The sequence below is a fragment of the Armigeres subalbatus genome, chromosome 3, assembly GCF_024139115.2.
Source record: "Armigeres subalbatus isolate Guangzhou_Male chromosome 3, GZ_Asu_2, whole genome shotgun sequence".
Lineage (NCBI taxonomy): Eukaryota > Metazoa > Arthropoda > Insecta > Diptera > Culicidae > Armigeres > Armigeres subalbatus.
Window position 1 is genome coordinate 359,705,137 of NC_085141.1, and position 22,822 is coordinate 359,727,958.

A 22,822-nucleotide genomic window follows, 5' to 3' on the forward strand; every position below is an offset into this window, starting at 1 on the left:
AATGGAGATCTTGATCATGGTACTCTCAAAGCGTTATTATTTTCAAAGAATTTACATGTAGCTGAATTAAGGCTAAGTAAAATGCTTATTAAAGGTTTAACGAATCAGGTAATGAAGTTGTTTTTCAAAATGAGATGTTGTAGCTGTATAACTTCTCCAAAATTGTGTGAACAAAGCCTGAACAGAAGTTGCGATAAGAAATAGTACAAACATAATTCAACACAGTGCTGAACTGAATCATCACACTGATGTTAGTTAAACTAGTGAATGTTTGTTGGGCGGTCCTGTCAGCCACAAAAGGGTAAAAATACTACGCTATCACTTTTGATATAATTCATGGTCTGCGTAAAAATCTGAATAGAAGCATTTGTATTTTAACACTTTTTTTTAAATAAATGCCATTGCCGAATTTTTTGTTCGTATTTTTCCTAAAATCAAATCACAAAGAATTGTGTGTGGTATCTTTTTAGCGTGTGTTTGATATGCCCACAAACACATTCTCCCGCTCTATTCCGAAGTGTGCTGCTGCCAAAGAAAACGAACAGTCCCGATTTTATTTAGTGAAACATAGAGAAAATATTGCATAAATTTGCTCTTTGTGGTGATAATCAAGTGGTGATAAAGTGTTAAAAGTAGTTTACGTACCTAATTTGTCGTGTCATACGCAATAAAGAGGAGAAACAGGCGATCCAAAAAAGTAAGTAACAGTTTGCTTTTCGTGCGCTGCTTTCTTTGGCAATGCAATAATGGCAAGAATTTCGTAGGTGCAAATTTGTTTCGGTTATTAACACATCAAATCTTGTTACTTCTACACAAAAAACTTATTTAAATGAAAGCTTAGACTTGAAATTGTGTGATTGAATCAAAATTATGTTCATAAATAGTGTATGTTTGCTGGAAAACGCAAATATTGTTGAGGGTGCCAACAACTGTCGCACCCTGCCAATGCCGTATTCTACCCTATATACCCAGAAAATTCTTCCGATTTTCGACGGAAAATGTTTCCGATTTCCAAGAAATAATCTTTCGATTTTTTTCGGAAAACGTTTTCAAATTTACATGGAAAAGATTACTTCTAATTACTTAAAGAGTAAAAATAATTCATATTTGCACAATTTTGAATTACCACAAAAAAAACTTCCGAATTTCCATGAAAAGAATCTTTGAAATTTCCTCAGAAAATGCTCAGATTTTTTTTTAGAAATTTACAGAATTTCCACAAACAAACCTCCTGATTTTTTTTTTCGGAGAACTATAACCGATTTTTTTTTTCGAATAATACGTCCGTTGGATTGCTGGATTACGAAATTCTGCTTAAAAATTTCCACAAAAAAATCTCTAGAATTTCCGAAGTTTTTCCCCAATTTTCTATGGATTACTCTACCGATTTTCTTCGGAAAAGTCTTCCAAATTTACACGGAATATTCTTCCGAATTACCTTTGAAAATTATTTATGTTTGTTTTATTTCCACCGAAAATACTTCCAAATTAGGTACCAAACAAAATCCTTCAGAATTTTCATTGATTATTTTTTCGAATTTACATGGAAAATATTACCGACTTTAAACGGAAAATTCTCGCGAATTTCCATGGGAAAATCACCCAAACTTCTACGAAAATTGTTTTCGAATAACTTAACTTACACTTACAACTTTAGCAAAGCCTTCCGAATTCGCACGGGATATTCTTTAGAACTTCACTTGTTTTTTTTTCGAACAATTCTTTGAATTCTCTAGGGACTGTTTTTTTTAAATTTGCAATGATGTTTTCCTCTTTACAAATTTCTTTCCATTTGTATTGGATTTGTATCCGATTTTCACGGAAAATGTTTCCGAGTTTCTGTGGACATTTTTTTTCGAATCTCCACCCAAATTTTTTTCCGAATTCTGTCCATAGTAATTTCTATCCTATTTCCAAAGAAAATTGTTTCCGAATTTCCACGGACTATTCTTCCGAACTTCCACGGATTTTTTTGTTTCGAAGTTCCACGGGAAATTATTATGTACGAATTTACACGATTTTTTTTCTTCAATTTTCAAGGAAATTTTTAAAATTTTCACAGAAAATTCTTTTGAGTTTCTTAAGAAAATTCTTTTTAATTCAAACGGAAAATTATATCCGTTTTCCACGACATTTTTTTCCGAATTTCCACAAAAAAAAAATCTTCCAAATCCCCACGGATAATTCTTCCAATTTTCCACCAAAATTCTTTTGAACTAGGGTAACGGGAGGTAATGTTAGGTCTTGATGCAACGATGGCCCATCACGCAAATTAATCAATAAATAAACAATAATACATCGTTTTGTAGAGAGATATTTATCAATACTTCTTTGGAAAAGTGTATCAAGCCGACTTTATTTATATTACGCAAGATTCATGCATTTCTTCAACTGATAAACGCAATAACCCTGCGTGAAAAAAATCTTTGACTCGGTTTGGTAGCAACCACTTAAGTAGACAGGCAGTGCAAGAGATTTTTCTTTTGCCTAATAAAGTAGTTTCCGGAATGGACCTATTTTCGCACATTAGATGAACGGATAACAATCACACTATTTTAGCATTCATGTTAAATTCACTATTTTCAATAATATAGTTACACAGTTAACCAAAACTTTTTTGAACAATATTAGAAGAACACTCGTTGCCAAAATACGGCTTACGATTTTCACTTGAAGCAGCACATTATGATTGACTACCTTACGGCTTATACAAACGATTTACAGTGAATAATGCACCAACATTTCATGGGCCGAAAAAGCATCCAACACCACACACGAGATTAGGAAAATTGGCCGAACATAAAGTCCATTTCGCACGAAACTTTTGATGGATTAAATGATAGATTTTGAACCATTATTGTTGTTTTTGAATGCTTAGCGTAATAACCAAAAGTAAGAAATCCGTTGGGTTACATAATTTCGGTTAGATCTTCAATACATGAATATTTAAATCGATAAATGTGCTCAACCACAGCATAATAGGCTAAGGTTTGAGCCTTATACCCTACTATGGAAAAATCTCCCAAATTTTCTTGAAAAACGCTTCCGAATTTTCACAGACAATCATTTTGATTTTTAACAGATATTTTTTTTCGATTTCTTAGGAAAATTCTTTTGAATTTCCACAGAAAATTCTAACGACTTTCCGCATAAAACTTTTCCGAATATCGACGGAAAGCTCTATTAAATTTCCACGGAAATTTTATTTAAAGGAAATTCTTTCTGATATACACGGAGTTTTTTTTCCACGTTTTTCCACGCAAACGATGGGCAAAAATGTTATAATTTATAAAAAAAATTTTTTTTTTAAAAATGGTCGGAATATTTGTTTACGCTTTTATCAACTCAATTGTATGTAAGCACGTTAAATTTCCAATGGAAAAGGCATACAGTTTTTTTAAGTGCCGCCGGTTCTGAGATACTGCGGTTATAAGATAAAATTCACCGATATTTTCTTTTTGCAGTCTTTTTCGAGTGTTTTCTCATTCTATTTAACCTAGAATTTAATTTTACTGAACTGTCGACATGTATTGACAAATGCTAGTAATGGGGCAGCAGTTGACCATTAGGTATTAGGTTCTGTGATAGAAACTCCACCCAGATAAAATCAAATAATTTATTTCCTGAAACACAGCCTCAAAGTCAACTGTCTCGGGAAAGAATCTTATAGGCTTATACTCAATATTGCACAGTGGATCAGGATAAACATACGGTGGACAAATATTGAAAATAAATCTGAACAATGAATAAAATACGATAAAAAGGAAGCCTGGGCTATCCTTGGACCAATAGTAGAGGACATGCCGCATGTATTTTCCAGTCTTTTGGCTTTCGTTGCACTACACCCAATATTTTTTTTACACGGTTGGTATTCTTCAATTTCCCAGTTAACCTGATTTTTCACAGCTTTTTAAATACCATCTGAATTTTCTTTGATTTTTTGAGAATTTTTCCATGGGGCTAGCTCATAGTTTCATCAACGCTAAAGGTCGTAATCAACTAAGACCCACCCGTGTAAAAAAAGAACCGGGTGTATATGAACTTTTATTTGTATAGTCCTAAAAGTAAAGTTTTTTTTTGAAAACTTCTTTGAGTTGCTCGAATCAATCTTTTGTATTCAACATTATCATTTAAAACGAGAGAGCATTGCTCAAATATTTATTTTTGGTGTGAGTATTATATATCATTATAAGAAACCAATTTATAAACTATAACATATATTGAAAACCAGTATGGTTGAGAGATTATTTTCCAAAAAAGTTAACTTTTGTAAAAAGGTTGTATTTCATAAACAAAGTATTTGATTATCGAGAAGCATATTTTTTTTTCGCGCAGGCTTATACCATGAAAATGATCAATCACTGCTCCATTACTAGCTTTAGGGGGGTAAGTGACAAAAAGTTAATTTTGATAAAAATAGGTGCAAAGTTTTTCAACATTTTTTTTTCGATTCGTACAAATTGTATGGGAGTTTAAAAAATAAAAATAAAAAATCTTTGAATTTTTACATTTTCCATATACAAGATCCAAAACATTTTTTGCTATAGTCAACTCAATTTGGACCAAAATGTCACTTACATCCCTCTGTTAAACCCTCTCAATTACCTCAAACATTGTCGAAGACACAAAAAACATCCGACAAGCTGTTTGTAGGATATATTTTTTTGAACATGTTCAATGTGTTTTTACTTAGACCCTTGTCAAAAGTAGGGTTAGAGTCAAAATGGAAAACTAATAGGCCGACACAAATATTAAATTTATTTTATGTCACCCCCCCTTAAACTTTCCAAAAATATTGAGGGGGCAAAAAAAAAATTTTTTTGGTTGGATTTTTTTTTTTAAATTTGAACATTGTACATAACTGTTTTTATCTTGGTACGAAATATATCATCTATAAACCTTAAATTTGTTACAAAGACTATTTTAATTGAAAATACGAAAATATTCTATATCCTATCAGGTCATGTAATATTGAGGAGACTCTTGCTTACAGATTCCGTCCTCCCTTGCAATATGTGTCCATTTCCATCCACGTTTTCAGCATCTATTGTTATCGGTGTTTGATGGCTTTTAGGCTGCTCGGCACACAATATCCAGCTGTAAGGCCGTCAGAATTATGAATTTTAGCCATCATCTGCGTTATATCTGCCTATACACAACATGTTCCACAATAGAGTAGTACATTCGATTTTTGGTGCGTGGAACAATCCGGTTAGGTCTCCGAATATTTCGAAAAGTCGCAAAGGTAGCCCCAGCCTCTCTGACTCGTGCTTCCATGTCGATCTTAATTTCGCCGTCTGATGATATCAGACTGCCAGGATATTGAAATCCTCCGAACGTCCGGGTACTGCCAAGTTTGAAGGTCTGTTCCCGCTGCATGATGGTGAGACCCGCTGGTTGATGGTGAGACCCGCTGCATTGAAGCATAATCGTTCGTTGTACTAACATTGCGTTTCGTGATCATTAGCCAATTCAAATCAGAGTCGTCTAGATGTTACACGAAAATAAACTGCCAAAGCAACTCAAGAGATGGTACACAGTCAATCGCCCCCACCAAGATCTTATCGATTACGCTCAGAATTAACAGGGAAGATGAGATCCTGACTATCCGAATGGGGCTAGACAAAGCTCCGATCTGAAAATCTGAAAATCCCTTGCACCCCTAGGTGCCACACAGATTTTCGTGACTCAGACAACAGAAATCCCTTCCGTAGTAAATGAATTACAAAGGGACAGTTCCAACTTGCTGCCGTGCTCCAGAATGATGCGGAGTGGGGAAAAATATTGCGTAATAGTTACTACAACATTCGCACAGACAGCATAGGACCAGCCCTGAAAACCTCCACCGACAGCCGACCGACATTGAGAGCCCCTTTAGATTTCATGCTTCGGATGGCTGCTTCATGAAGCACACTGACTGAGACTTGGAGAAAGTGCTAATTGATAATCTCCGGTTGCTGCAACCATCCTTTCTGTCCTGTCCTGACTGCAGCAGCGCCCGCCTTCTACTTACAGAGACACATACCGTTGACGGGACTCGAACTCCTCTGATTCTCTCTGTTGCTTAATCTTTGCCTCTCTATGCTCCTCAATCTTCCGTTCTTTTCGCTGAGTCTCCATTTTCAGCTGATCCATTACCAGAGGAGCCAAATACTAGACCTGTCAATTAAAAGCGGCTTCAGGGAAGTAAGTCAAACGCTGCTGGCTGCAAACGGGAGAAACGGGCGCAGGTGGGCTTCACGGTCGACGATGGAAGGAAAGCCGAAACAACCGTCAATAATAGCCTCTTCTACGATATTTCACGACACATGGAGCAATGACAAATCTGTGGATGCCAGAGAAAGACGCGACTTGTCAGTCACTCACCGAACCAACTGATCAGCTGAAACGTTGGCTCGACCATTTAGAACAACTTCTTGAATTTTTTCCTAAGAGACGAGCCAGCCTTGGGCTGAAAGTCTCTTTAATAAAGATATCAAAAAAACTTCTTGAAGTTTTGACGACTTATCCTAATTCAGCTATAGGGGAAGGTTGACAATTCTCCAACGGCAGCAGACAGGATTCCCCCGCACACGATCAAGTCAGAGCCATTCTGTCACGCTTTGCATCATTGAATTTCAAGAGTCCCTCTAGTTGGTACTAATTGACCACAGAGTTCTGCATAATGGAATCGCTAGAGTGAGGCAAGAATGGATGCATATCTCTGTTGCTGTTGCCCATCGAAATCGACGAAATCATGGACCACTCTAGCAGCCCACCATAGAGCAATCGAACGACCTCAACCCAGATGATGATACTGCCTTATCAACGCAACAGTGCTCTACCGTGTAGAGTAAACTGAATGACCTGGCCGTGTGACTGAATGACACTCATCAACGTCAACAAGACCAAATCGTTGGATGTGAACAACTTCAACTGTGCGGTTGCCGGGCAAACAATGGAGAAGGTCGAAAATCAAAACCAGCCAACTACGGGCGGTGGACCAAGATCAACATTGAACATGGAGATCCAATCGGTTCAGGCAATGCACCAAACCCCGAATACGCAACTCTAACGTGAAATCTGTGATGTTATACGCCAGTAAGACTTGGTGTGTATTAGCAGAGATCACATAGATTTGCGAGTATTCATCAACCGATGTCAACGTCCATCGAAATCCGATATCAACAGCATCTCTACAATGTGAATGGACGTAGGCCGGTCACACACCACGTAAGAGCGGAGAAGAAATCTGCAAGCAAGCGCTGGACAGGAATCCGGCAGAACATCGTAGCAGAGGCAAACCTAGGATCTCGTGGCGACGAAACCTTAACAGAGAAATAAACGAAGTCGATAGGAATCAGACTTGGGCCGAAGTCAAGGATGGAGATCTTTTACGTTGGCACTATGTACCCCTAAAAGGACATCTCACATCGTGTGGGGGTCGGGAAGCGCCCAGACAGCAACCGCCGTGCTTGAGCCGAAATGACCTCCGTACGACTATACAAAATATCCCCGTAGTCCATTTGCTAACAAGTGCATGCTGATATGATGCTTCACCGATTCTACTTCACACTTCACATGTATTCGGTATAGTCCGGGAAGTCTGCAATTTCGAACCTTTGCAAGAACTGCATAAAATAGTCATGTTCAGACAACACGTCTGTGATTTCAAAAGTACATCTGACCATTGCCCCCATTTATTCAACCAGTTTGAGTTTCATACTTGACTTAAAAAAAGTTTATAAATCTGGTAGTACTAAACATTTTGTTGTTATTGTTTCAACAGTTAAGAGCCCATAAGCAAAACAGCACTTTCCAAAAAGAAAAAAAAAACAAAATATTCTACACAAATAAGTTCCAGTTTTTTTTTTCAATTATAAGTTTATGCTATACATATTCACTACTGGATAAATATGTTACAAATATTTATATTCTTTGCTTTATCTAAACATTCATTGCTATCATTTTCCATTAAAATTTTAAAATGTCCATGGAATAATTGCATTTGGACTTTTTTTTTTGTTTCCTTGTTATTTTTTTTTATTCCCCCCCTTCGTACCTTCCGAGAGCTGTCGGACATAAAATAAATTTAATATTTGTATCGGCCAAATGTAAATTATGTCTTTTGATCATAAAGAATGTAGGTATATGCAAAATTTCAGGAAAATTAAGAAAAAAAAACAAATTTGATGTCTTTACAAAAAATAATGATTTCCAGGGGAACTGCATCTTTGGAAAATTCTCCCAAACTTCCTCGGATCTTTTTTCTAAATTTCCACGGATAGTTTTTCCGTATTAACATCTGAATAACCACGAAAAAAAAATTCGAATTTTCACGGTTTTCTTTCCAATTTCCGTAGATTTTTTTATTTCCGCAAAAAAAATCTTCCGAATTTCCATTCTAAACTCTTCCGAATTGTCGCTGAATTTTCTATTCGAATTTCCATAGATTACTATCGAATTTAAATGACAATTCTTCCGAATTCACACGAGACATTCTCCCGAACTTCCACAATTTTTTTTTTTAGATTTTTCATGAAATATTCTTCTAAATTTTCACTGAAAGGTAATTCTAATTCCCACGAAAATTTCTTTCCAATTTTCACGGAATTTCTGAATTTCCACAAGAAATTATTTTATATTTCCACGAAAATTGTTTTGAACTTCCATGGAAAATTATCCCAAATGCTTACAAACTTCCTTTCCGGAAAAATCTTCCGAATTTCCACAGAAAATTATTCTGATTTTTTTCAGTATCTTTCGATTTTCTCGGGAAAAGTCTGCCGAATTCCCACTGAAAATTCTAATGGATTTCTGCAGAAATCTCTTCCGAATTTCACAAGTTTCTAAATTTCTTCGAAAATGCTTTCCAATTTAACTCTTTTAGGATGGATGGGTCATATATGCCCACGGAAATTTTTATTCGAATTACCAACGAAAATTATTCCGAACTTCTACGAAAAATTGTTTCCAATTTCCAAGGATTTTTTTTCCAAATTCTCACAGAACTTTTGTTTTGAATTTCCTAAGAAAATTCTTTCCAATTTAAACGGACAGTTCTATCCGATTTCCACCGAGATTTTCCACAATTCACGATTCATGGGGAATTTTTCCAAATCTCCAAGCATTTTTTTTAATTGTCCACAGAAAATTCTTTTGAATTTTCATGGAAAATTATTCAAAATTTTCACGAAAAATTCTTTCCAATTTTCTCGAAAATTCTTTCCATTTTGAACGCAAAATTCTATCCGATTGCCACGGAAAATGTTTCCGAATTTCCAATGTCGCTGCTGAGAGTATGCGATTGAATTTGAAATTATTGAATCCTGTACCACATTGTATGATAATTCTGAAGGGTAGATGTATCAGTTGTGGTTATAGCATCAGTTGTTGTACTAGTGCATTGTACACCATGTGCCACATCATATCACCACAAAACGTTTTCTTATCCGTGAACCATATTCATATGACGCAATACCACCTTTAAACTCCACTAAAACAAACAAAACACAATTGTAAAAAAAATGATGTTGCTTATTGTTTGCCGTCCTTTGCACCAGTGGTTGCACTAGTGGTCCCATTATGGCCAATCCCATAAAAACACAATGGGATTTGCCATATTAGGAACCAAAATTAAGAATAGTGCCACAACTGGTACATGCGTTCCTATTATGGATTAAGCAATTTAGGTACTATCACGAATTTTAATGCAGTTTTCACATTTGTTCTAAGGAACAGGAAGGGAAATCTTTCGCTTGACATATCACCAACACACACATGCCTTTAATTTACATTAAAAAAAGTTGTTCTTAACTATGGCGACGTTTGGTACACCCACCCTACACTCAATCAAGTCTAGATATCCGTTCACGTTACGCTACAAATCAATTTGCATGTATTCAAGGTGTTCAAGGTTCTCCAAAACGTTCTCAAGTTCAGCTCAAGGTATCTACCAGATAAACCAGGACTTGTGCAATGTCCTATCGGTATACATCGAAACCGTGGCAATATGCATATGCCTTTCATTTAAACTAGAGATGGGCGAACGCTCACGAGCCGTTCGTTTGAACCGGTTCGCAAGAAAAAGCGTTCAAACCACGGCTCTCTAAATTTGAGCCGCGGCTCTCAAATGAACCGCGACTCAAATAAAAAACACTGTGTCACTCGATCAGCCGCTTAATTTTGACATTTGCTGTTTGTTTCCTCAGGAGCCAGCACATATTCTCCTACTCTTTTACACACTCCTCAGCATTTTCTGGCCTTGAAATTAATGAACTGGTAGCGCAGTCCGTATTTCTGGATCCTGGATTTCTGACCTTTCCCGTCAAACATTGTATCTCGTTTTATTGTCTCAGTCAATTCTTTGACTCTTTTAAGGCCAACTTACCCAACTAACCCTTTTTTTCAAGTCTTTAGTTATTTTAAAAATCGAAAACAAAAACTAAAAAAAATGCTGCACGAATAATATGGATTGATGTTGTTTTAAAATCGGGCGCCAAGGCCAAGCACTTATTTGATTTTTTATTTCTTTTTTAAAAATAGTTGAAGGTGTCAAAAAATATAAGTTTTTCGATTGAGTGAATATTTTTTTTAACGGCAAAACACAATTCAAAAGCAGATTCAATTATTAAAACACCACCCAAAAATCAAATCTGACAATTATTGTATAAAATTTTGGCATATATAATACAAATTAAATAATACAACTCTGTAAGATTTCAATACAACAACTGTATTAAAATTTTCCGAAATTGTATAGGCTAAATTATTATACAGTTCCTGCAAGGCTGTTATATAGAACTGTATTAAAATCAGACATCCGCTGGTTGGGTGATGACATCGAAGAATAAACCACTATTTCATTGTTTTTTTTTAATACCTACTTGGTATTTTGAATTTCTTTAAATTGGTTTCTTGTTAATGATATTCAACATAAAATCGAATATAGCTGAATACGCAAGATATAAAAAAAGTCTTTAGAGTGTATTTTCTTCATTTGAAAGAAATATCAACAACATTAATTTGGCCTTTCTAATCTCAACACTTTTTAATTTAAATTCCGTTAATCTTTAAATCGTTCAAATTAAAATGGTGCACGGAGAACGAAATAAAACAAAACGCAATAAATTCCACGGTAGAATTTAGTTATAAATCAAGAATTTACTAGAAGTTCAAATTAAAAATGAACTCCAATAATTTGAATGATGTATCGCTCAAGCCACCGGGAGTTCAGAGTTATTTCGAATGAACTAACGAGCCGTTCAAATGAGTCGGCTCATTTAAGTGAACGCTTGGTTCAGAACCGCTCACCTGAATGAACCGTTTTGCCCATCACTAATTTAAACCCAATTTCTTCCAATACGAGATGTTCAAGGTTCTCCAAAACATTCTTGAGCTCAACCCAATGTTTCCGCCAGATCAATCAAGGCCTTGCTTATCATCTCAAGGCTCAATCAGTGTACACCCAATCATGTTCAATAAGCATATGCGCATCGTGTAAACCATATTTTCTTGAATACGATATGTTTCAGGCGCTCCAAAACGTTCTCGAGTTGACCTCAGGGCATCAATAAGCAGTTTTGCATTGTCCTCATCGTCGGTATACCAGATGCACAATGACTAAATCCGACCGAATGTTTTGAACTCCAGGACCTGAAAAGGTATGTAATACAGTTGACCCTCTATAAGTTGATATTAAAAGGACTATTGACACAAGGATATATCAAGGTGTGAAACAGAAGTTCCTCGGAAAGTGTTTCCAAAGGACCATCAAAGTATACGTGGAAATATTTGTAGTATGACATAATTTGTTTCCATGAGTCGGATTCGAGTAGAAGAACATCGACTCATAGGGGTCCACCGTAACTTGTAAAAGTGAAGAGTAAAAACTTTTAAGCTCAATAAACATGCTGAGATACTTTGCAATGAACGGATACATTATTCAGGACTTGGTTAAATGGGTAGTTCGTATGTTCTGAACTCCAGGACTTATTGAAGAACCAAGAAGGTCTGTCTGTAGTAGTTTGTACAACTAATGAGTGACATCATATAAGCTAGATGGACCTGCTGGAATGTTTAGCGTTTCACAGATACATCATCCAGGACTTGATTAATCGGTTAGATCGCATTAGAGAACCAGAAAAGTCTGCGGTAGTTTGTGAATGTAATAAGTAGAAACATATTAGCACAGTGGATCTGCTGAGATGTTTGGCGGTGCACGGATACATCATCCTAGAATTGGTTGATCGGGTGGATTGCATTTTCTGAATTCCAGGACTCGATAATTTTATGACTTAAGATCTCATCATATTCTTGGACATACTTCTTATCTTGGGACATTTTAATTCTCGCTTAACTTTTCAAAAGGACCTAAGTAACATTTTTTTCATGAATTAATTTGAGTGCTGCAATCAAATGCTTACATGTTTTTCTGTTGATTGCGCTATTCAAATTAATTCATGAAAAAAATGTTACTTAGGACCTTTTGAAAAGTTAAGCGAGAATTGTAGACATATTTGCTGATACTTTCGAACGACTCGAGAACTGTGAGCGGCCTTGAACATCCGAACAACAAAATAATCCACGGAAGATTCTGTCAGACTTCCACGGAAAAAGTTTCCGAATTTTCACTGAAATGTTTTTTGAACTTTGGAAAATACTCCCAATTTTTCCCGAATTTCCACAGAAAATTCTTCCAAATTTTCTCGGATTTTATTTTCAATTTTTATGGAAAATTGTCCATAATATCCACGGCAATTTTTTTTTTCATTATCATTTTCATTATCATCATTATTCAGTATTCTTCCGAGCTTCATCGGGAAATTGTTCTGCATTTTCACGGAGAAGTATTCCGAAATTCATTCACAAAATTTGTTCTAAATTCTAACTGATTTTTTTTTCGAATTTCCACTGACAATTTTCCCAATTATCCACAGATTTTTTTTCCGAATTACCAAACATTTTTTTTGTAGGGGAAGGTGGGTAGACTTGATCCCCGGGGAGACTTGATCACCCCCTGTTTTATCGAGAACTAAAGTAGTTTTGTTCTAGCGTATTTTTGAGTATAGATCCTGTAGAAAAATTACCTTTATGTAGTGAGTTATTTTTTAGATTGACAACCTTATTTATTCTGCAGGGCGGTTTGTATGTTTTGACCTTCCTAAAGATTTTTTTATTGGCCACGCAAAATTTGAACAACTTTTCATAACAATGACCAAAGTTTTTCGTTTTTTCACAGCAACAAGCCATAAATATGCTTTTTGATCTGAACTGATGAGAATGTCAAAATTCCATCAAAGTTTTTGGATATTTGGATTTGAAGTTATTGTCTCAATATGGGGACACTTGATCCCCCGTTAGTCACCCATACAAAAATTTGGCGAAAAAATTCAAAAAAATATAAATCAGTACTTAGGCTTCTAATTTTTTGTAGATTTGACGGTTTTGATGAAGGGTTGGCAGGAAAAATGATTTATTGCGTAGATCTCATAGAAAGGGGATCAAGTCTCCCCAAATTCTAAAATTGCATGTTCTGTCGAATTCAATAACAAAAATCGTTCATGTATACGCACAGCAATTCGATAATTCTGCGTATTTTTAAAGGAAAATATTTAAAAAATCTGAGGGCACCTTTTTAATTTTATCAAAGCAAGTTTTTGGAGAGGGATCAATTTCTCCCGAATACTTTAAAAGTCGATTCTTGACAGCACTTCAAAAAAACGATTGTGTATCGATAACAACAATAATTTAAGGACTGTCATACATCAGTAAAGTTAAATACTATATTTCTTAGAGAGTCTGTGTGGAAATCGCGTATGTTTATTTATTTTTGGTTGTGATTCATCGGAAATCAGAAAAGGGGATCAAGTCTACCCAGTCTCCCCTACATATGTCCATGGAAAATTCTTTCGAATTTCTAAGGAAAATTATTTGTGAATTTCCACGGAAAATTCTCTCCATTTTGAATGGAAAATTTCTTAATTTTCTACGGGAAATTCGGTTCGATTTCCACGAAAAATGTTTCTGAATTTCCATTTCCAAATTCTCGCGATTTTACTTGGATTTTTTTCCACGGAAAACTCTTCCAACTTTTCACGGATTTTTTTTTGGAGGTTTTACGAAAAGTTCTCCTAAATTTCTTAGGGAATGCTTCGGAATTTTCTCGGGAAAATCTTTCGAATTCCCTCAAAAAATTCTTCCGGATATCCTCGGAAAACTATTCTAGAATCTCCTCGGAAAGTTCTTTTTCATTTTCACTGGAAATTCTTTTAAACTTGCTCGGAAAATTCTACTACATTTTCTCGGGAAAAATTTCCGAATTTTCAAAGATAATTCTCCCAAATTTTCTCGAATTTTTTTTCCGAATTTCTACGCAATTTTTTTTTCCAAATTTCCACGGAAAAGATATGATTTTTTCCGAATTTCCAATGAAAATTCTACCGAATGTTCACAAAATTTTTTTCCGAATTTTCAGGGAGCTTTTTTCACACGAAAAAATCTTCCTAGTTTTCTCGAGAAATTGTTTCGAATTTCCACAGAAAATTTCTCCGAAATTCATCCGGGTTTACAAAAATCTTCCGGATATCCTCGGAAAACTATTTTAGAATCTCCTCGGAATGTTCTTTTAAATTTTCATGGGAAATTTCCACAATTTTTTTTAAATTTCCACGGAAATGTTCCCCGAATTTCTTAGGAAAATTCTTCAGATTTTTCACCGAATTTTTTCCTAGTTTCCATGAAAAATCTGCTGATTTTTTACGGGAAATTCTTTCTAATTTCTGTGGAAAGTTTGATCGAATTCGCCATGAAAACTTTTTCGTATTTTCTTTTGAAATTCGTTCAAGCATCAACAATAAGTTTTTACATTTCCCACGAGAAATTTCTAAAATTTCCGACGAGATTTTTTTTTGAATTTGAGAATATTTCGAGTTTCCATAAAAAAAACCTTTCAAATTTCTTCTGGAATTTCCGGAGAATTTTCCTGAAAAATTCTGCCATCTTTAATAAATTATTGCATAATCGAGGTCTCAATTAAATTATTCAAACGCAGTGTTACGAAAACCATAAAATTAATTGTTTCAGATTTGAATATTATTATTAAAATGATCGGGAAATTCTTGATCTGTTTTGATTAATTGATTTCATCAAAACACTCATAGCACCAGTCAAATATTTCGATTTTATTTACTGCTGTTATAAGCGTTATCTGTTGTTTGTTTTTGAATAAATGCAAACTCGAAACCTGAGACAATTATTAGAGCAGTTACCTTGTTTGTCGCATGAACTCAGTGTTAGTAGTTTTGTTAAGCATTGTAAAAGAAACTTCAACTACGATGTCGATGAAATTTTGAATGGAATGGGATGGAATGGATTATTTTGAATAAAAACTTTCGATAAAATGTTTTTTTTTTCTATGGCTGGAAAGTGGACAAATTTCATGCATTCAAACATAATTCATTACCATGGCGACATTCTCTTCTACTTTTCTCGCTTATTGAATAATTGGAGGTGGAGTAAAAAGTGCAGAGTATCGAGAAAAATATGTGACAGAAGGTGGGCTTTGTAAAACAATTCAAACCAATCAAAAACAATTCGGAATGGTGAAACAAAAGAAAACCCAAACGAAAATCGGTTCAATCGAGAAAAAGCGCTGGCCAATCAGAATGGTCTGTACAGAAATAAAGGAAATCGGCTCTACTATATTTGTCCTTTACTACAGCTAAACAAAGGCAGCCTGAGATCTTAAATTTCGTTACGTATCGTGTTTGTGTTTGCTATTCAATGCAAAAAATCAGTCATAGGAGGCGTGGTCCTGCCCTCAAAGCATGAAAAGTGTGGTTAAATGTCAAAAATAGTAATAAATAGACGAAAAACGATGCAAAGTAGGCGGTTGCAGCTTGCTTTGCTACACAATTTGCATGGATGCGTTCAAAAATTTAGTATTTAGCTAGCGAGACTGTTGCATTCGTCAAGTTCTTCCTAAGTTTAATCGATATTGGTTACTATATTGGCTAAATTTGAGGGTTCTTACTGATCGTATGATCCACTAAGTCAAGAAATACACCAACGATATCGCCAGGTACCCACTGTTTGCCGAATGATTCCGTTGCACCTCCAGACACTTTTTCTTCCTATAATTTTTTAGGGAATTGGATTTTTTAAGAGGATTTTGAAATACAAATTAGCCAATTGTAGATTGTGAGTGTCAATAAGAGTATGTGTGAGTGTGTATGTGAACGTTCGTATGTTTTTATGAGAGTTCAACGGGAGTATATCGCAATCGCAGTACGCATGGTCATGGCACAGTTTGTTGAGTACAGAATGAGAGAGAAAAGAGAAGAAAAGAGAAAGAGAACAGTTTTGAGTGGCACGAGGCGAACTTTCGGTTCCTAAACAACGAACATCAAAGGCTAGTGCGTAGAAGTCACCGATCGAGCGATCGATTGATCAAGGATCTCAGTAGAAGTGGCGCCCAGTAAAATGCGGATAACTGCCATAACTTCTTCATAGATCTCCAAAAGCATCGAAAAAGCGATCGTTTGACCTCTACGGGGTTGCTGAAATGACGGCGTCCGAATTGATTGCATGACAACGAAGATACGACTGTTGGTATGAACACGTAGATAAACAATGTAGTAACAGAACATAGTTATAAAAAAACGAGAAGCCTTCGCCAGTTCTTTTTCAAAAAACAAAACGTCAAAGGACTGGTGCTTACTTATGCTCTTATCGGTGACATTTATGAGGCAACCGATGATGTCTCCGACCTGATATCGTCTACCGAAATCATCAACCGTGTGCAGGTGTAGCTTACGTGCCTACTCGAAAGGAAGAGATCGCGCGAACGAGGTGTGTGCGTGGCAACAGTAGGATGCAGGGAAGTCCCAACCACGAGTTTACATTCGTGTAGATAGTCAAAGGAATGGAAGTGGAAGTTTTCAATACACTAACTTACATTGGAGAATAATACCTAATTCTTGAAGTTTGAAACAGTTGTAGTGAAAACGGTTTATGGTGAACATGTAGGAAAATATGTGTTGGCTAAAATTCTGTACGGGATTTTTTCTGAACAAACTGGCTGTAGTAGATAGTGTGCACGACAGACAGAGGGGTTGAGTGGGGTGTTCGGAATGATGATAGTCGTAATGATCATAATACTTACGTTGTATCCATCGAAAGCCCACGAGGCGTCATCGCTACCCAGCATAGTTCCGGGATTACAGTCTGCACGCGCCCATCCCACCTGTGGATTATACAATCATCAATATTTCAAAACCAATGACAAATATAATACCGAAACGAACCCTCATCGGACCTGCAGTTAATACTTCAAACTCAAAGTACCATTTCCCGGATGTAACGGCATAGTTCTTCTCCGCTCGGTACGTTCTGAAGGCAGCAAACTTCTGCCGGAATGCTTCGGCAGCCAGAGCTTCGTTGGCCTCACCGGTCGGTGGATCCAAATTGTAGCCATAGATCAGCAGTGTCCGTACAGTCTCCGACGCCGTATCGCGATTTGCCTTCTTGATGGCTTCGTCTACCTTGCTGTACGGCACCAAATGGGGACTGCGTCTGTTTTCACCGTCCTCGTTCAACCCGTACGTCCAGCCCTGCTGGATACGCTCCTTCGCCCATAGGTTGTGAGTATTCTCGGCTAGCAAATCTATCAGCTCCTCCATCTTGGGATTTAGCACAGCGGCACTCAAATCCAGTGGAGCAGGTTTGTATCCGTTGCCTTGCATGTAAGGATCGTTTGGCAAACGGATCGGTCGAATTCTCGCGGGAGGTTTGTCCATCGAGATGTAGTATCCCAATGAGAGAATCGTTTTCAGAGTTTGCACGGCCAGTTGGCAATCATATCGCTTCTCCGCTGCAGGCAACTTCTCGAAGGATGTCAAACAAGGATGCACCCTGTACAGATCGTCCCTGCGCTCACCCCAGGTCCATCCGGATTCGATTTTGTTCAGAGCCCACATTTCATGGATGTTCTCAGCCAATTTATCTTTAATCGTCTCCACTGATGCTGGCAGTGTAACGGTGGAAGTATCTACTGGCTTCGGTACAAATGCCGAGTCATCCTCCACTAACCACGGACCAGCCAGGACATTTTTGTTTAGATTTCCAAAAAAGAAACAGGGATCCAAGCTAAGATTTTGATGGGGCATAAGGCACTGAACCAGCGGGGAGAACCCTGGCGGTGGATTAAACTTCATTCGACCATGATCACCACCGAAAAGAAAACGGCAACTCAGCTTTGACGAACAGCTGATAACCGGGAAGAACATGCCATTCAGATTGAAATCCGTAAAGGAACCATGTACCGGTTCTCCGTTGAACGTGAACCTGATTACAGGGACACTCAAATCCAATGTGCACCCAATAACGTCATTCTTCTTAATAAACGGTTCCGTAACGTTCGAAAACACGACTTGCGTTCTGCGTCCAGCGGACCAGAAAAATACACCATCAAAGCCATACGAAAACAAATCGTCACCAACTCCATTGCCACCCCATTTTTCGCCACCTCCTGGATACGGGACGTACCCGGTGGTGTTGGCCCAACCGATTCTCAGGTGCGGAGACATGTGCGTAGTTTGTTCGATATGATCCATGGTCACCTCAAAATACCACTTCTGGTAAACGGCAGACCCTTCAACACGCCCCACAAAAATGTTCGGCCTGACACTGGCCACATGGTCTACCAGACTAGTCTGCAGAAGGAGATTCTTCCCCGGAAGCAAGAAATCGCAAATGTTGTTCTGCGAAGATCGTACCGCTACACCATTACCAACGCACAGAGAACAAAGCACATCCAAAACCTTCGGATCGCGACCATGCTTTTCCAGTAGAGAAATAATGACCTTGATATGCTCGTCTCGCATCATATTCAACGCCTCCGGAGAATCGATGAGAACGCAATGGAGTACATCCAGCATACCGGAACCTTCGCTGGAGGCTTGCGAACCTAGACGGGAAAATAGCCAGTTCAGGCGGTTCGAGTTGGCAAACTGAGCACAATTGGTGTGATTGCCCTTGATGATGGCCGCCAGAAGTTGGTACAGATAACCGGAAATCATTTCCCAGCTCTGACCAGTTTCATCACTGGCCAAGAACGAAGCCAAGAAGCCTTGCGACGAGATGATATTGATTTTGTCGATCGCTTCCAGAATCAGGTTCAACACACCCTCCTCCTGGAACAGATCTTGACGGTTGCGCAGAGCTCGCAGACGATTTTGACGCTCTTCATGCTCCATGTCGTCTTCCGGTTGAGCAAAGTAGTTGATCAAGTCCTCCAGGCACATCACCATCTCACCCAGGTTGATCGTCTGTAGGAAGAACGAATGCCGGCGGTTCTGCTGCAGCGTTTCAAGGCCACTGTAAAGAGTTTTTTTTAAATAAATTATTTTCCTATTGTCTAGTGCAAATGATCATACCCAATGAATTTCGTGAACAGATGCGAACACTTGCGGATGACCCGTGCAGTTCGCGATTCTTCCTCTTGCGAGCGGGAAAAGTCCAACCCGTCGTCCATCTTTCCTTCCTCGTGGAGTACGGCCTGCTTCTCCTCGACTTTGCCAACGCCCTTCTTCTTGGTTTCGTAGCTTTTGTAGCTCACCCACAGTCCGGATTCGTGGTGTTGCATGATAACAGTCGAGTCACCGTACTTGATGATCGGTGCACCGATCACCTCAAGATCTTTGTCTTCCAGTACCACCTTCTGGTCGTCTTTTTCCGCCCGTAGTACGAATGCCGTTTGCGATGTGGTAGCCAGTTCTCGGGACATCAGAATCAGCTCATTGTTTTCGTTGACGCCAAGATAGCGACCGGTGGTCAAGTGACGAATTCGCATCGGGTGGGACCAGTTGATGAAACCTCCGGCCCATTTGGTTCGTGCCAATTCCAGTCGCCAGAGGGACCTAGCTTGCGACATAACAGAACCACCTTCGTAGACTACCATGCTGCAAATTGGAATGGGTAATTAGTTAATCGGTTGAGTTGCACAAGGCTTTTAGTAGACTTACTTCTGTCCCGGTTCCTGTCCCCACGTGCTTGGTATGGTGAGACATTCGTCGCCGCCGTGGAAGAATCGAAGCACATCGCCGCCAAATACGTAACCGACGTACTTCATGCGTGAGATACCGGTGCCATAAGGCTGGACACTCCAGTGCGTGACGTGGAAGCTAGCATTAACAACCGAAAGGTCATTCTCCTTGGTAGTGTGCTGGAAATAGTCATCAGTGCCTGTTATTAATTCGTCCCCTAAGTGCTATAACGAGGAGTATTCAAAACATACCAAATAACGTTCGGTTGCCACCGAGACCAAAATAAGATCGTCTCCTACGCGGACCTTCTCACCTTCGGAACGTTGCTTGCTGGCCGGGTGAACTGTCCACCAGCACGCCTCGCCCTGGCTATGCTCCTGCAGACCGACGTCAAACGATAGCTTATCGTTGGAAGACGACGTCGAAAGGCACGCTAGATACTGCGGGGTGATATGAATGCACGAAAATGTAATTAAAATATGCTCAGTTAAATTTTAAAACTTGTACCAGTACGATGCGAGAGCCATTTTTCTACAGAAGTGCATCACTACCCTTCGTATAAAAGGATGGAACAAAATTAAATCGTTTTATTTATAGTGCACATAGTCCCTGCTCACATGTCGCAGGTGTTAGAGTTGTATAAAAGAACCGAGAATGGAGATTGAATAAAGCATACAAGAAATTCAATTTAAAATTATTAAACTGTAGGATGCTAAATATTTTGTCTAGTTTCCAAATACAACGATTTTGATGTATGTAAGATTGATGTTCTGGAGCCTGGCGAGCTCTCAAAGGTGGTGAGCTGGTCAAAGACCAGCGGTTTACTGAGGATCAGAGTTAAAATATGAAAATAATGAGTTGCATAAAAAATTGTTGATCTCTTATGTATTTTGATGGAAGATATTGATGATTTTCTTATGTAGAAATGATTCAGAAACAGCTAAAATATATTTTTATTGTTTTTTCTGTATTGAAAAATGGACTCACGCAGTTGGCATTCGAGTTGCTGAAAGCATTTGAAATTTTTTTTATTGATATCAAGAATTTCGTTGAATGCAGCCGATATTGAAACTTTATTGTAGATGTTTTTTAGCCCAACCAACAGTTAAATGAGTAACATCAGGTCAATTCTTCGGGCCGGTTTTAAAATAATTTAAAAATCAACATGTATTGCATGCTATTATAATAGGTTTCTATGAAACAAGCTGCATTTGATCCTATCGAAAAGACCACCATTACTTGTGTTCTACGCCTTTGAACGTGTCGAAAAATTACCACGATGGCTGCACGTTTTCATATCGATACTCTTGAGATAATTCTGAGATAATTTCGAATGTCTCACTGACGTATTCGGTTTACAAGATAGCCCATCTTCATCTTCTTAATTGGCATTACATCCCCCACTGGGACATTGCTTCCTCGAAGTTTAGTGTTCATTAAACACTTCCAATGCTATTAACCGCGAGGTTTCTAAACCAAGTTACCACTTCTGCACTTGTATATCATGAGGCTAACACGATGATACTTTTATGCCCAGGGAAGTCGAGACATTTTCCTATCCGAAAGTTGTCTAGGCCAGACACCGGGAACCGAACCTTGCCACCCTCAGCATAGTCTTGCTTTGTAGCCGCGCATCTTACCACACAGCTCATGAGGGCCCCAAGATAGCCCATACTGAATGATAAATTTGCTTTAAGGTGAAGGTGGGTTGAGTACCAAAACAAAGCTTTGATAGTATTGGTACAGTAAAAACTTTCATATACTGTAGTAGTATTGGTGTCCGGCGAGTTGGAATTCCATGTCTTTTTGTTCAAAAATCCTGGGAAAACATCAAAAATTCTAATAGTCCTTATTGCCTGTGAGTTGAAATCCAGTATTGTGAGAAAATACATTTGTTATAGCTTGCTGAGCTGTAGAGCGCACAGAACAATTAAGTGAGTCAGTTATTATCTTTTTTTGGTCTGTAGAAGCAAATTTCCAAAATCTATATGGATAATTTGCATACACCCTGTTGAAAAGAAGACTGATTGATATTGAGTTTTTAATGATAGAATCGATTGGATATTTACGATAAAACTTCAATAATTAGATTCTATAAAATGAAATCGAATGGTGGCGTTTGAGATTTTGGCTTTCAGTCTTTTGGGATCAAAAACGGGGTTCAATGTTTCAATCCGACGTTTCGGACACATGTATTGTGCCTTTTTCAAGGAGTTAACTATGTTCCGTTTTGTTGTCATATTAGCCATCAGCATAAGACCTATTTGTCACAACAATTCGTTTGCCCTGTTTGCCCATGATGGGTTTTATTTATTTCCCAAGATTGACCTTTGAACCGGTACTCGATAAATCCTTTTTATCGGTTATAATCGGTTCAAATATGGCCCAGGAAGTCCAAAATACCATGTAATGCTATATCATGTGTCGCATGATGGGTTTTTCTTTATTTTCCAAGATTTACCTTTGGAGCGGTACTTGGTAAATCTGTCTACCGGTTCCAATCGGTTCAAATACGGTCCAAGAAGTACACAACTACCATAAAATGCCATAACTTTTTAAATCATGAACTTTGATATTCAAAATCATGAACCGGTTCAAAGGTAAATCTTGGGAAATAAATAAAACCCCATCATGCGGCGATGGGGTTTTATTTATTTCCCAAGATTTACCTTTGGACTGGTACTCGGTAAATCCGTTTTCCGGTTCCAATCGGTTCAAAACGGTCCAGAAAGTACAAAACTACCATATATTGTCATAACTTTTGAAATAATGAATTTTGATGTGTCGCATGATGGTAT

General features: G+C 37.8%; 1 protein-coding gene across 18 annotated transcripts in view; it reads right to left on the reverse strand.

The window, feature by feature from the left end:
* The window catches only part of LOC134226237 (ryanodine receptor), a 160,702-nt gene that overhangs the window by 41,670 nt on the left and 96,210 nt on the right, over positions 1-22,822 (reverse strand). For 12 of the 18 annotated variants that reach the window (XM_062706877.1, XM_062706875.1, XM_062706870.1 and 9 more), the window contains 6 exons: positions 20,276-20,464; positions 20,004-20,203; positions 19,416-19,940; positions 17,286-19,356; positions 17,144-17,224; positions 16,013-16,112 (listed from right to left, as the gene is read on the reverse strand). In XM_062706877.1, the coding sequence (XP_062562861.1) occupies positions 16,013-16,112; positions 17,144-17,224; positions 17,286-19,356; positions 19,416-19,940; positions 20,004-20,203; positions 20,276-20,464 (3,166 nt within the window). Of the gene's footprint in view, positions 1-16,012; positions 16,113-16,699; positions 16,800-17,143; positions 17,225-17,285; positions 19,357-19,415; positions 19,941-20,003; positions 20,204-20,275; positions 20,465-22,822 lie in introns of all 18 variants that reach the window. The other 6 variants (XM_062706878.1, XM_062706881.1, XM_062706876.1 and 3 more) reach the window with 1 other exon arrangement.